Source organism: Eschscholzia californica, unplaced genomic scaffold (genome assembly GCF_041429995.1).
Source record: "Eschscholzia californica isolate CP2 unplaced genomic scaffold, dmEscCali1.0.p SCAF_3, whole genome shotgun sequence".
Taxonomy (NCBI): Eukaryota; Viridiplantae; Streptophyta; class Magnoliopsida; order Ranunculales; family Papaveraceae; genus Eschscholzia; species Eschscholzia californica.
The window spans coordinates 43,163,155-43,179,603 of NW_028238420.1; the positions used below are offsets into that span (position 1 = coordinate 43,163,155).

General features: G+C 36.4%; 2 protein-coding genes across 2 annotated transcripts; both read right to left on the reverse strand.

Annotated features, from left to right (window-relative positions):
- Window positions 1-1,793: 1,793 nt before the first annotated feature.
- On the reverse strand, window positions 1,794-5,948 carry LOC147550563 (uncharacterized). The gene is made up of 3 exons (XM_086669284.1): window positions 5,635-5,948; window positions 4,252-5,498; window positions 1,794-4,028 (listed from the first exon to the last, which is right to left on the reverse strand). The coding sequence occupies exons 2-3, from the start codon at window positions 5,308-5,310 to the stop codon at window positions 1,965-1,967; spliced, it is 3,123 nt and encodes a 1,040-aa protein (XP_086525410.1). The 5' UTR covers window positions 5,311-5,498; window positions 5,635-5,948; the 3' UTR covers window positions 1,794-1,964.
- Window positions 5,949-13,792: 7,844 nt separating this feature from the next.
- LOC147550564 (F-box only protein 6-like) lies at window positions 13,793-15,032 on the reverse strand. Its single transcript, XM_086668468.1, has one exon. The coding sequence runs from the start codon at window positions 14,894-14,896 to the stop codon at window positions 13,793-13,795; it is 1,104 nt and encodes a 367-aa protein (XP_086524594.1). The 5' UTR covers window positions 14,897-15,032.
- Window positions 15,033-16,449: the final 1,417 nt, after the last annotated feature.

Genomic DNA, 16,449 nt, shown 5'->3' on the forward strand with positions numbered 1-16,449 from the left:
TTTGGAAAATAATTCCACTTTTTGAATTATTCCGGTGTGTCTGGAATTCGAAAGAAGCATCTTAATGAAGTTATAACATTCAAGTGTCTAGAAGATCTATTCGTATCAGTCCAAGAGCTCATATTATTTACGAAGGTTCGTACGCTTTTAGAATATGGAAGTACCATCTTAAATTCTGAAAGGATAGTCGTTGTATCCCGAAGACATACACCTTAACTGTTGGTACTATTACGGAGGTGCAAAATATCTTAAGGAAAGAGAATTTATTCTCGCCCCGACTACATTAATTTTGTCTATCTCGGTTAATCCGAAAGGAGGATTATTGATAATCCCCTGATTGTCTATCTCTCTATAAATTAGAGAAAAGAAGTTCCCTACTTCAACCCAGACTTTGTCTTAATCAAACCAAGACAGAAGTAAAGTGAACTTAAATCATAACCACATGAACAACAAGGATATCGACCGAATCAGATGTTATCGTGTTCGTATCCGAATCCTTATCGGATAACTATTATTAGATATGGATTCAGATATCTCAATCTTGAATAGTTTTTTTCCTATCGAATACATTCTCAAATCGGCTATTAAATTTTCGAATGTCTAATTAACCACCATAACTTTCAACAAAAAAAAAAAAAAAAAAAAAAAAAAAAAAATTAACCACCATAATATCACGGAGGAAAAGAATAATTTGAACATATTAATGGAAAATTGGGATGAAGGGGCAGGCGGGCAGGAAAAAGTATTGTATTGTGTTTGGTAGGATGAATGATTGAATAATGGGCTACGACTTTTCCCCATTCAAATTGGTTTGTCACGTATGGGAAGGTGAGGCTCCATTATTTTGTCACCAATGTTATCCATAAAATGTTGATATCAAGAGAAAAAGTAATTAGTTCAATAAAAAAAAAAAAAAAAGAAAAAATAATTATGCAACATTTGATAGTTCAAGGTCGATAATGTTGACATAAACTCCAAAACTCTATAATTTTGAGTATGTGAAGTAAATTTGAGAGGAAAATATTGGTAATAATTGGCAAAATGACCTCAAGAAAAGTAGATATGAAATGTGAAGACATATAGTACTACCACTCTCAACAAAAAAAAAAAAAGTCATATAGTACTACCCGGCCGATTAAAATTCCAAACAAATTTTTTTTTTGTTGTTGAAGGAAATTCCAAACAATCAAACACCAACAAATATAAAAAAGAATTCAAATATCTTGAACAAGAAAGAAATTTTTAGGTTTTGCTTACCTAACCGTGCAAAAGGCTTTAGAATAATCTCACGTCTTGTCCACATGACTGACTATGAATTCAAAGTTCAAGTTGAGGACAAGTTAGGGTAGGGGCACGTTGCAGTCTTATTCTCAAACATTTGAATGGAGTTGAAAATATGTATCAAATCTTTTCTTGATCTTGTTAGCTTAGCAAGAAATCATCATCAATAATGTGCCTGAAACTTATTACGGGTTTCTACTTGACCACATTCAATATATCGTCGTAAACTGATAGGGCTCGTTCCGGTATGTAGAATCACTCATGTGACATTCATGTTGTTAATCTTATAATCTTCGTATTGTTAGTTACATCAAACAAGAATTTAGAAATAGATCCTTTACTATATCTTTCTTTTTCGAAGAAGAAATTAATTATGGATTAAAAATCAACCTAAAACACGTCACTTTTTGACATTCTGGTAAGATGATCCAAATGCAGTTAGATCGAAGAAAAATTAGTTATACCTCTATAATGGAGTTAGATCTAAGAAAAATTACTCTGAAATACACGAGTTTTTAGCCGAAAGATAAGTTATGCTTAAGAAGAATGTTACAAAATCTGATTTATTACAGAGATATAAGTTCATGCTAGAGCTTTCATTATGCAAATAAATCGCACATAAATATAATTCAGATTCAAACTCAGATCCCTCAAATAAACGTAAGCCGGCCACGCTTGCTGTTTTACCTATTTCGGCTTGATCCTTCAGCAATACATGCTTCGACGGCAGCTATGACTTGACCGTTATGTTTGTGACCTCTCATGATGGCTCTGACCTTCCTAGCCACTTGCTGTTTTATAACATCTCTTTCTGTCTTCATAAGATGCTTATTCTTATTCAATCCTTTGATAAATCTTACAACAAAGTCACCAGAGCCACCACTAACCTTCTCGAGCTTTGCTAGCTTCTCTGCAACTTGCAAATAAGAAACTCTCTCTATAAAAACTTTGTTTCCCACTTCGACGAGATCTAGTACACAGTTTACGCAAATTTCCCTTGTTTTAACTGATTTACTATCTATCGAATAAACGAATTTATCAAGAAAACTTCTTTGGAGGATAATATTCATTACTAGTTGCCCACCTTGTCCGAAAAGCATTTGGTGAAGAGCTGAATATGCTGCATCTTGTAGTTCGTCGATATTAGATAGCATCATTGTGACTAGTTCAGGAACAATCTCATATTCGAGATATTTACGGACACATGGCTCTCCACCTGTACAAGCTAATTTCATTAGTAGAAAAGCAGATTGCGATCTTACCGAGTTTCCTTCTGATTGTCCATATTGTAATAACTTTGCTAGTCTTTCGACTAATGGTCCTTGAATTATCATATCACGAATTCTAGGCTCGTTTGCTTTTTCAATGATTGGAACTATATCCTGCATTGCTTCTAGTACTTGCTTCTGATCTCTGTCGAGAAGTTTGAGAATGGGATCGTCAAATTTCTGAGGTTTTGATGAACTCGCTTCGTTTTTGTCTGGCGAAACATATTTCTCGATCTTTATCCTTAAATCCCATGGTAAAAGGTTTAGTGTAGAAGGACGAATGGATCTCTTGACGAGTGGGCCTCCTAGCTCATAAAACGCCTTCAATGTCACAATAGCATGATGTTGAGCAACTTCTGAACCATTATGGAGAAGCCTAATGAGAGCTTGATCAACTCCACAAGCAAGCATTTTCTCTATTGCCTTTGATTGACCAGAGTTCATCAATGACAAAAGTATCGCGAAAACACTCTCATGACACTCTTCTCCACTGGGAGTGAGCAAGTTAGCCAATTGGTTTATGGGTATAGATCGAAGGACCTTATCAACTGTTTCTGAGCTCCCACATTCTGCAAACTTTGCAAGGACTATCGAAATATTCGTTTGGATAATGGGGTCCTCACAGTTTCCCAGTACACCTGCAAAATTGTTAACTGCGCCAATAATTTCGAAAGATCTCATGTGTTCGACATAATCGTTCTTACTGAATATATTTGTGATAGCATTTGCACACCCGGCAATCAGACGAGGTGAACCACTTGAGATTAAGTCTGCAATTCTTGGCCTCAATAAGTTACTAAACCTCACTCGACTTGCTTCGAGTTCGGAGATGGAATTGCTAGCCGCGAGAGCTTGAACTACCGAGTTTATGGCGATAACTGCATAATTTTCCTCTGATACATTAAGGAAAGATTTCAGATTTTGCTCAGCAATCTCTTTAACTCTTTCTTTACCAAAGACGAAAAGCCATGGGGCAATCAATGCAACATTTTCTTGGGTAGATCTGGTTATTAAGATATCAATGGCTTCATTAGTCTTTCCGTCAAGATAGAGAGATACCATGTCATGAACTTGATATAATGGAGAAGAGTCGGCTTTCATCAAAAGAGATCCCTCGACGAGTTTGCTTACTATGAGAGGGAATAAGCTTTCTTTCCCAAGTACTAACCACAATGCTTCTAGGCAAGCTTCTGGTATGGATTCAACCCATGATAATGCTGAAAGAGCTACGAAAAGTTTTCTTGGATTTACAGTCATGGCTTCCAAACTGAACTCGAATGAACCGAAGATTGTTAATGTGTTGTCATCCTTCTCAGTTGCATATGAAATGGGTCCTGGTTCAGATTCTGCATAAGTATGTAGATTTCTAATGGCATTTTCCCATTTCTCGACTCTTGTTTCTTTCTTTAGAGCCTTACCCATTACAGCAATTGTAAGTGGGTGATGCCCACAGCATTCAAGCAACCTATCTGCAACACTCTACAGAATAAAAGATGCGGTTTAGTGAGTATGAGAAAAAAAAAAAAAAAAAAAAACGGAAAATAGAAAGGATCACAAAGAGTTCAGTCATTTCCTGCTTGTATAGCTAAGAACAAAGCAAGAACTAATAACAAGGAAATGATTTAAGTAGAAAACAAGCATAGAAAGAAAGAAGATATAAAAAAATTCGAAGCACGAACGTAGTAGATTGTTTAGTTCATACCGGTAGCTCATCTTCTTTGAGTTGGCTGTAAAAGAGAAGATTTGCTTTACTTGTTTCCTTTACGTCTTCTTTGCATATTTCTACCTTCTCTGCCTCCGTTATCTCATAAACAGCTTCGTTTCTTGTGGTCACCAAGAATTTACAACCATTATCATATAAGTCGGCAAATCGTGATACTATATCTTGCTCCCAAACATCATCCAAAAGAATCAACAGGTTCTTTGAAAGTAAAGCTTCTTGCAGCTTGGAGCAAACATAGTCAAGATCCCCACTACCGTCATCCTCATACTTCTCCCAAAACCCAATCACGACCAACAATTTAGATATTTTCCTCGTAAGACGCTTATGGTACTCGTCTGTGTTGTTACTACAAGCACCTCTACTGCACCACTGCCCGAAACCGAGTTCAACAGCGCCGTCATTGAACTTCATTGGCGGGCTAGAAGCTACTTGTCGGGCCAAACAGGACTTTCCCATACCCGATAACCCCACAATTAGGATGACTCGCTCAGAATCATCTTTCTCTAGTAAACTTCTCACTAACTGGCTCTTATTAGAAACCGAGTAGCCCTTTTTAGTAGTGATTCTCAATCGTGCAGGTGTATTTTCGGCTGTTAAGTCTATTGCTTTCTCAATTCTGTCGGCAATCTCTTGAAATGCAAGCCACTTGTTCAAGTCATCCGTTATCGTGGTGACAAGCTTCAATATTGGATCTCCTCCTCCTACTATAGTATTCAAAAAGATGTTTTTAACCTTAACACCCCTACGCCTATTTTTTAACACGATTGTCTTCGCATTTCTTATGTTGGGACGTAATTTATCGACTAACCCATTCAAGGCTTGAATCTGTTTTTCTAATTGGGGATTATGGAGTTTGTTTGCGTGTTTTTGCTTAAGATGATCGGTCAATTGCTCAAGCTGGCATACAAACTCATCTAGCATTTGAATGTTTTTGGGACCTTCTTCAATGTCCCTAGAGGCTTGTACTAATGCACCAACTACATTAACCATGCTAGTAACTATATCTTTAGCTGTGCAAATAGCTTGTAATGGATCCATCTTTAGCCCAAAACTTCAACTAACTATATTTTCTAGTTCCTTGACCTAAATAACAAATAAAGATCCAATCTTCTATAAAAATAGAACTTTTATAGAATTATACCACTTGATCCACAAAAATGTATAGTTAACAACATACCCTTTTGGTGGAAAAAACCAACTTTGTCACCTCAGAAACTACTTGATTTCTGCAAAAGAAAGAAAGAAACAAACTTAAGGCAAAAACAAAACAAAATAAAGAAACGGAAATAACAATGTTATCAATCATTGATAAGTCCTTGTAGTGATTGAGAAAATAACTAGATTTGGGATGGAGTTCTTTACCTTATTATAGTAGTGAAACTATAGTAACTCAACATCTGAAGAACAACTTTCAGTATCCCACACTTGATTCATCTTCTTAATAAGAACAATTCCAGAGAGGGAGAGAGAGAGTGAGGATTACTAAAAGGAGTCAAGCTTTCATAAGTCAATGACAAAAATGACTAAAATATTGTTTGGGTTATTATTACCAGGGAATAATGGGCCAGGCATGGACAGTTGTTATTTGACCAAAGGCAAACTAGTAAATCTTTTGGAGCCATCAGTTTTTCAGTCCACATCCCCCATACAAATGAGTTTTTGGTCTGAAAGTGAGAAAATATTAGCACTCATTATTTTTATTTTATTTTGAGGTTGATTTTGTTTTGACACCCATTTGTGATCCATTAGTATGGCTCCCCTTACTCCAAAAACAAGATACACCCTTGGAAGACTCTGCGTCAAGTTAATCAGGACATAAATACTCCTTGGATCTTGATAGGGGATCTCAACTGTATCCTAGACCCCACAGAGAAGTCAGGCGGATCCCAGGAATCCAATTCCATCAACACTAGGATCAATGACATCATTAGTGAACTTGGGCTTACGGATGTGGGTTACCAAGGCTACCCCTACACGTGGAGTAATAAGCAATATGGAGATAATCTTATTCAAGAAAGATTAGACAGAGCTCTTGCTAATCTGAATTGGCTTCAAAATGTTAAATCCAAAGGAGTCATTCATCTTGAGGCGGTCGGTTCGGATCATAAACCGATTCTTTTAGCTAAATTAGATGTCTCTCACAGTACTCCCAAGCCATTCAAATTCCTCAGGACTTGGATGTCGCATCCCGAATGTTTTGACTTCATCGCTGATAATTGGAATCAAATCAAGACTAATCACAGGACGGACAATATTCAGAGCAACTTAAAGAAACTTAGCAATAAACTGACAAATTGGAATAAAAAGGTCTTCGGAAACATCGACAAGAAAATTAGTCAAATCATTAAACAGCTGCAAAACACTACTACCAAAGAGGAGAATAATAGGCTCACTTTAGCTCTGGAAGAGCTTTATCTGTTTCAAGAGAGTATCTGGAAAGAAAAATCTAGAAACAATTTCATCAACTTAGGAGACAAGAATACCAAATACTTCCACGCCCAAGCTATTCAGAGAAATAGGACAAACACGATTCGGGCCATCAAAGACAATAACGGAGACTGGAAAGAAGAAATAGAAGACATCCATGAGACGTTTAAGAATCATCTTCTTCACATTAACACCACTATCCAGCCTAGAGTGGAGGAGGACATGGCCAACTTATTCCAACCTACCATCACTCATTTACAGAATAAAGACCTTACTAAAATCCCTAACATAGAAGAGATCAACTGGGCCATGAAGAGTCTGAAGAAAGAAGCAGCTCCAGGGCCTGATGGGTACCCCCCATACTTCTTTCAAACTAATTGGGATACCATCAATGAGGATATCTACGAGCTAGTTCAAAACTTCTTTAAGACTACTTGCTTACCCCCAGGTATTAACCATACTCACATCTGCTTAATCCCCAAAACACACATCCCCCAAACACCTGCTGATTACAGACCGATTAGCCTGCTAAACACTACTTACAAAGTCATCACCAAAATTCTGGCGGAAAGATTTAAATATACCTTAACCAACATTATCTCTCCGTTCCAAGCAGCTTATGTCCCAGGGAGACAGATTACAGATAACATCATCATGGGTCAAGAGATAATACACTCCTTTAAGAAAATGAAAGGTCCGTCAGGTTCTTTCGGCCTAAAATTGGATATGTCCAAAGCTTTCGACAGGATAGAATGGAATTACCTCATGGACATAATGCGAAATCTTGGATATCATGAGCACTGGATCCAGATGATTAGGGCTTGCATCACTAATGCCTCTATGTCTGTTCTTATTAATGGCCGCCCGGGTCCAGTTTTCTACCCCTCTAGGGGAATAAGACAGGGAGATCCGTTATCCCCGTTTCTTTTCACTTTGGCCATGGAGGGTCTCAGTCGCAAGCTGATGAGAAATGATAGTCCAGATAGATTTGAAGGTTTCCAGGCCGCGCATAATAACTTTGAGATCTCCCACCTTCTTTTCGCAGATGACTGTATCATTTTTGGGAAGAACAATATAGATAACATTCATATTCTCAAAAAGATTCTCCAAGATTTCAGTGAAACATCAGGGCAGATGATCAATTACGCTAAATCCAAAATTTTTTTACTCTAAAAATTCTCATCCTAAGTTCAAGCGGCTTATTATGAAAACTCTTAAAGTTAAATATGCCTCTACGTCAGAAAAATATCTTGGAGCCCAATTATTCATCGGAGCCAACAAAACTAAAGTTTTCAAAGAGCTGCTAGACCAGATTCAGAAGAAGCTCAATAAATGGAATCACTTATTTCTGTCACAAGTAGGTCGTACTGTGGTCATTTCTTCCATAGCCGCGGCCGTACCCCGATATCAGATGCAGTGCTTTGCCATACCTAAAGGTATTTGTAAAAGCATCAAGGCCGTTCAACGGAAGTTCTGGTGGGGTAAGTCTCATGGTATATGTACTAAAGCTTGGGACACCATTTGCATCCCGAGGAAATTAGGTGGGCTAGGTCTTCACTTACCGGACTTAGACAACACGGCTCTTCTATCTAAGATGGCATGGCGTCTTCGCTCTAATCCTGAAGCTATGTGGGTCAAATTGCTGAAATCGAAATACTTCCCCCTCTCCAACTCCCCAGGCCCAGCTAAAGCTCATCATTCTTGGATGTGGAAAACGATTCGTAAAAGCCTGGATCAAATCGAAGACCTAACCACGTGGGAAGTCCAGTCAGGGACTAATATTAATATCTGGAAGGATAACTGGATCCCTGGCATTAACGGACCTATCCAGAACAATAATCGGTCCAATCTGGTAAACGTTGCTCAGCTCATCAACAATGATACCTGGAATAATGAAGTTCTAAGAGACAACTTCGACGATAACACTCAGAATATGATCAGAGCTATTCCGATTAATAGTACAGGAAGGGACCGCCCTATATGGAAACTTACGGAATCGGGCAGATTCACGGTTGCTTCGATGTATCAGCACCTCAGTGTCCATATCAGTAATCCCAACGACAACAATCTAAACTGGAACTTCATCTGGTCTTTACCAGCTATTCCCCGCATTAAACTCTTTATTTGGAAGATCTGCTCCAAAGCACTCCCGGTGAGACAAAGAATAGGAAAATATATAGGCAACAACTTCAACTGTCCTAACTGTAATCAACCATAATCCATTGAACATGCTTTACTTCATTGTACTTTAGCTAAAAATATATGGTTTTATTATAATATTATCTCGGAAAATATTTCTTCTGTCTCTGATTGGATATGCTCGTGGGAAGACAATATTAATCTCAGTTATACTTACAACAACACCCACTTCTCCACTATTCTGTGGGTCATATGGAAAGTGAGATGTGATCACTGCTTCCAACATGAGATAATGGACATGAATGCTATCTTCAGAATGATTGACAATTTCCCTAAATGCAATACTAACCACAAAAGTTGTAAACATCGATCACGTGCGACTTGGCAACCGCCTAATCATAATTTTATCAAGTTGAATGTTGATGCATCTTTTACTACTCTAAATTCTAATGTGGGAATTAGTCTGATCGTTCACAATGCAGATGCTAAATTTATCGAAGCTCAGGTGAAAACAACTAGAGCTAGAAATAGCGAAGAAGGAGAAGCCCAAGCAATTTTATTTGGCCTAGAATGGGCCGCAGAGAATAATCATAAGAATATAATAGTAGAAAATGATAATGTCAACCTCATAAAACATCTCCAGAATAGAAAACATTCCATACACTGGCAATCTTTTATTCATGTGCAGAAAATCCAAGATAGACTGAAAGAATTTGAAGAGGTGAAATTCAACTACATTCAGAGAGAGGGAAACTCTAGTGCGGACGTCCTGGCAAAATGGTCAAGAAAGAAGAATACCAATAGAATCTGGAAAAATGTACCTTATATGTTAGTTTCGAAATACTGTAATAACTGTGTGGTTTAATATATGAATTTACTTTAACAAAAAAAAAAAAAAAAAATTTGTGATCCATTAGTTGTTTGGGCACTTATAAGTGTCAAACAATTGGGCGAAGTTTTTATTTTTATTTTTTCCAAAAATACCGGTAGAAGGTAAATTGAAATTAATTTTAAAAGTGTAAAAATATCAATGTCCACGTCATCTGTCTTTCTCTCTTCCATCAAGCCTTTATTTATACTACAAATTAGGTGGGACAATTCAGCCGGTTTCAAGAAAGAAAAAAAAAAAATCTAAAATTCTAAACGAAAATAATAGATTTTATCAAACTTTTTGCGACAACACAACTTTTTCATCTCCACCCACTTTTGACCACCACCAGTTCTCTCCATTCTCTCTCTCTCTCCCTCAGGCAAAACCAGAGACCGAAACAGAGTTCAAGAAACCAACAAGTATCATAGTATTCGTCCTTTCCTAAAATGGAACTTTAGGGGACACACGAAATTCTCAATCGAGGGTTTTAAGATTCACCTGAAGTCATCTTTGTCTGAGATAAAGGGGGTTCCAACGAATGAAACCCTTCCTTCGCCAAAACAGAGAAGATGATAAAAATAGTGGAAAGTTAAAGTTTTAGTGAGTTAGTTATTTAGCAGAGAGGATAAGAGAAAGATCTGAGGAAAAAAAAATGAAAAGTGAGCTACAAACTTTACGGATGTAGAAAAAATTAATGATGGTCATAAAAGAAACAAACAAATTCCAACCCAAAAAGTTATCCTGCTTTTAAGATGCGACATTCAAGATTGAAAACTATCGTATCTATAGATTAAACCCACGACCTTTCAAGTATTATACCCCCGTACACAACCAACCCAGCTATACGTTGTTGTGCCAAAATACTATAGTTTTTTGTTTAAATTCTGTGTATGTCTCTATTTTTACATCATATTTGTGGAATAAAATCAATTTAGAAGTGTAAATTTGGGCTAAACTCGTCTATCTAAAGACACTTTAGATTAAATGCTCATATTTGGTTTGGACTGGACTAAATCTTTATTAAGAGTATCTTTTGAACTACAAACAAAATTTTCTTATTTTTGGTAGTATAATACTACAAATTAGTTGGTCGATTTGAATCACGTTCAAATTTTATTACTTCATCAAAATAATTTGAGTTAATTCCTATATGGCCCCCTACTTTGTGACCAGCTTCCTTAATGGCCCCCTTTTTTTCGTAAATTCAAATATGACCCCCTATTTTCAAGTAAATGTCATTACTACCCTTCTTAATTTTAAATTTAAAACATTTAAAAAAACATTATTTCCACCTCACCCCTCTCTCTCTCTCCACCTCATCTCTCTCTACAACTCACCCATCTCTCTCTCCAATTCACCTCTCTATCTTTCCAACTCACCTCTCTCTCTTCCAAGTCACCTCTCTCTCTTCCAAGTCACCTCTCTCTCTCCCTCCAACTCACCTTCATCTTCCCCGTTTAAGGTCGCCGGGCGGAAAATTTTCCGGCCGGCGACCTCCAAAAAAAAAAAAAAAAAAATTTCCTCTCATCTTTCTCTCTAAAAACTCCGGCGAAGGGGGTTTCCCTTCGCCGGAGCTCGTGAACAGACCAGATCGGTCTGTTCACGAGTAGATCTTTCAAGGTCTGCTCGGGAACTCACGAGCAGACCTTGAAAGATCTGCTCGTGAACAGACCGATCTGGTCTGTTCACGAGCTCCGGCGAAGGGAAACCCCCTTCGCCGGAGTTTTTAGAGAGAGAGAGATGAGAGGAAATTTTTTTTTTTTTTTTTTTTTTGGAGGTCGCCGGCCGGAAATTTTCCGGCCGGCGACCTTAAACGGGGAAGATGAAGGTGAGTTGGAGGGAGAGAGACAGGTGACTTGGAAGAGAGAGAGATGACTTGGAAGAGAGAGAGGTGACTTGGAAAGATAGAGAGGTGAATTGGAGAGAGAGAGATGGGTGAGTTGTAGAGAGAGATGAGGTGGAGAGAGAGAGAGGGGTGAGGTGGAAATAATGTTTTTTAAATGTTTTAAATTTAAAATTAAGAAGGGTAGTAATGACATTTACTTGAAAATAGGGGGTCATATTTGAATTTACGAAAAAAAGGGAGCCATAAAGGAAGCTGGTCACAAAATAGGGGGCCATATAGGAATTAACTCAAATAATTTTGGATGGGTGATTGGAGTAGATCAATCATTTTTTTTTCTTTTAGTATCAACATCATATTGATTTCATTTTAGAGTATTTCAACTGGTTTATAAAAATGTAATTAATAAAAAGTCATAGCAATGAGTTGTAAAATTGTGACAACTTATTAATATATTCGCATTATGAAAATTGTTCGTTCAGACGAGATCAAAGAATAGTTTGTCAAGTTGTGGTAATATAATAATCCTAATATGAATACTTAATAGACCATTTATTTAGTCAAAACATTAGTAATCTGAAGATTTTTAACACAAATCTCAAGGATTTTAAGTTTTTGATAATCGGAGGGTTAATTATTCTTGGAGAGTGCTATAATGACAAAAAATTCGACTTAATTTATGACTCGATGACCCACCTCCACTAAAAGACAAAAAAATTAAAGTTTGATCACGATCTAGACCGTTCTTTTACGCTGGTGAGTCATTGAGTCATTAATTAAGTCGAGATCTTAAGTACATTTAGCATTTCCCATTATTTTTTGGGTCAATTCTCCAAAGGAACAACCTTGGTTAGCTAATAACCATCTTAGTTAACTCCTAATTTTGTTTAGTTGATGGAATTGTTTTCTCTACTCTCTTTGTCTCACCTTTTCTCTTCCTATGTCTCACCTATTTCTTGCTCCCTCCCCTAATTTCTCTTTTTTTTCCATCTTTCGGAGTTCAACGAACTTTTATCACGCTCACTTTTAAATTACCGGCCCCAAATATTTTACACAAGTATCACTATCACTATGACATAGAGTAATAAATTGTTATTATTTAATAACACTAGGTTCCCACCCCGCCCTACGGGCGGGGTAGATCCCTTTTGGCTAACGACGTTGTAGTAAATCACAACAAAAATATATTACAAAATAAATAAATCAAAAGACTACTATTCACTTCTCCAGATAAGTAGATTACAACAAAAATAAACTAAATCAAAAGAGAGGAATAACATATAATAAATTTCTCTAAAGACATAGATGACAACTAATGTAAACCAAAATACAAAAATATAAATACCAAAGAAAACAAAAATACAAATAATGAAGATCGAAGAAAAATTTCTACATTTTTTTCTCTATTCTCTACTTCACTGATCCTTTTGTGTTTCTTGTAACCATTTGTTCACACTATTTGTTCACTAAATTGAAGTTGACCGAGAAATATAGAGCAAATGAAGGATATAACCGAAAATGGTGATTTTTTTTGAAAAAGATACCAAAACTTTGTTCGGATAAAAAAATATATATAGCAGTAAGTGATATTCACTTCAAAGCGGTTACAAAAGATTTTCTCCCACGATCTTCTTCAGAGTGGTTACAAAAGATTTTCTCCCACAAAAAGATTTTCTCCCCACTAATCTCTTAATCCCAGAATCCCACCACCTTCTGAAAGAAGAAATATTAACCGACTTATAAATAGGGAGAGAAATACGTGGGTAAAGAGAAATAAGTGGGTAGTAGTTATGGTAGGGATATTTTTACCAATTTTAGTTTTTATATCATCCGTCGGATGTGTTCCCAACAAAATCTCTAAAATAAAAGGGACGGTCAGACTTATCGCCTGGATAACTGACTGAGTTGTTTTAATATAATAGATTACATCAGAAATTCATAACTCTCTCTTTCTATAGACACATCATACATTAGCAAGTTGAAGTAGTTCGATTTGACACAATTAAAAGATTATAAAAAAAAAATCTTCGTTTCAGGATCTAAATAACATCTTAGCATATGAAATTAAAAGTTTGAAATGTATGATTATGTGTTTTTCTATAATCTATAAATCAAATAATAGGACCCATAGAAACCTACAAAATTGGATGAAGTTACCCTTTATTCAAAATGAAGGCAAAATAAATGAACTATACCTTACTTAACAATAAAGGGGTGCTAATATAAGATCAAAAGATACTTCAATTAGGAACCCCTAAAGAAGTATGCAAACTTGGTTGAAACAACAATCCTTTGATAGGAAAGTTTTCTAATTTTTGTCCCTTAATAGAACCACAACCTTCAATCATAGACAATTCCCATATACCCTTTTCACAAACTTCTCTCCAAACCAACATCTCAGACCCAATTTCTCTATACAAATACATAGCTTCATCACAACCTACACATCTAATTCTACTCCAACTTTTCTTTGACCCGAAAAACAACTTCGCCAATTCACTTGGCACCTTCTCAACAAACACCCATTTATCCTCTACACCAAGCTCCCATATCCATCCTTCTCCTTCAACGGTTCCACCTACTAGTGTCAACATCTCGTTCCGTTGTACTAACCCCGCAAATGCCAATGAATTTGCCATTGGTACATTCAACTCTTTCCACGTACCCGTCTCCAATTCGTAGCCTATCACTTTGTATGCGCGGGCAGATGTTATCCAATATAGGGAGCCTATCGAATATACACTCTCATTTGAAGTCCAAACCGTTAACTTAACCGCGAATTCCATCGGTACCAACCCATGTTGTTGCCAATTTCCTATTTCTGAGTCATATATTTCCAGTGTACGTTCATAAGAGTTGTTGCCCGATGCACCCCCTGCCACATAGATTTTAAATGTGGGACTATTTTGGTCCAAATCCGACACGCTTACACCAATAGCCGGTTTGATTCTAGACCCAATTAAGGGTGGAGGAAAGATCCAATTTTGTTTGGTCAATGGGTTACAAAGACCAAAATGAAATGGTGATGAAATTGAAGAACTGTAGAGAACTAGACTTCCAATTGAAGCAATGGGATGAATTGGAAGTGCAACGAAATCAAGAGAAGGAAAGTACCAACGATCCAAAACAGGGTTATAAACATAAGAAGTATGTCCACGGTTTCGCGTAGGCAAGGCTAAGAACCAAGGAGGATATCCATGAGACGTCGATATTGCGTGGGTAGAGACGTAAGTCGAAGCACACGTGTGCCAGTGCTTACAAACTGATGAAGCATAAGCCAATGAGTCTGGTGAGAGGAAAGAGAAAACCTTGGCCAAGATATCAAAAGGGAGTTGGTTATACATAGGAAATTAATGGATGGCAAATTGGCAATGGTTGTGGTGAGAAGATAACTGAGAGAGAGAGAGAGAGAGAGAGAGAGAGAGAGAGAGAGAGATGGAGGAGACTGGAGATGTGTGCCACAATGACATTAATAAGTTGAATGTCTGACTTGATACACATGTGAATGAATGAAGAGAGTTGTTGCAGTTTTCTTATTTAATATCAGAAATGCTCCAGTTTGGGGAAGAATCCAAAGAGAGTTGAGACTTGAGATCATCTTGAGTGGGCCCAGTTATTACAATAGTTTTTGTCTCTTTCCTATAGAGTCTAGAGTTTCAATTGAATTAGTGTAATCTCGATGATATTTCTTTTTAGATTGAGGTAACCTCTAGATTTAAATAAATTTTAGATCTCATATGACATCAGGATTGTATGTTAAAGCAAAGATCTCTTTGAATCGGGTTACCTTTGATTGCTCTGTTTGTTTCCAAGATAAGATAGTTTATAGATTTATGATGCGTTTGTATATATGATTTTAAAGTACAATTTGCTTCTTTTAGAAGCCAGTTTTTTCAGAAACCATTTTTTTGCTGAAAAAAAAAATGTTTTTTAGGAAAAGATAGTTTGTCTTTCTGGGAATAACGGTTTGTTACAGATGATTTTCGGAAGAAAACTGACCATTTGAAAAAAAACGCTTTTCGAAAAAGAAATGGTTTCTTTGAAAAAAACTTTTAAAATAAGAATTTAAAAAAAATTCAAATAATTAATACCTCTTATAGTTCTTTTTATTTACAAAACAAATAAAGAAAATCATTTGCACTCTGTGAATCCATGAAACTATAGATCCGAGAGACCCATGAATCTGCGGATTCATGATTCCTTCATCCAAACACACCATTAGTGACTCTGGCATGCGATTTTATATGGCTATGTATTTGTAATATTGATCTCAATTTAGACGATAATCACCTCATTTAAAACTTAAACCAGGACCTCAAAAGTGGATGTAAATCACGTAACAAATGAGAATCTCTCATTTGCCGCAACAAATAGAACAAGAGGAAGTGGGAGGAGGGGATAGAGAGGGAGGACGAAGAGAGAGACGAAGGGAAATAAATGATTGTGTTGGTTAGAGGAGGTGGTGGTGGGAATTGGTAATCTTAAATGAGGGAAGAAAGAGATGAAGTTTTGTTGTTCTAGAATATATTACAAAACCCATCATTTTGTCTTTAAAATAGGATGCTACTATATGCAACTTTAGTTTTGCTAAGGACAACTATTAAACAAAAATAACTAAATAAAACTAACTAAAATTGTGTCATAAATTGCTAACCAACACCAACACCAAAAATTAAGTATAACCGAATCTCTCCTCCATTCTATACGCAACTCTAAAAAAATTATTACACAAAATAACTAAATAAAATTAATTGAATTTTGTCTTAAATTGCTAAATCCAACATTAAAAGAAAAAAAAATCAAATATAATCGAATTTTTTCTCAAAATTCAAATTTCTATTACCATAATTAATTATTCATAAAAAAAAATTATTCGAGCATTAAACTAAGAAGTTAA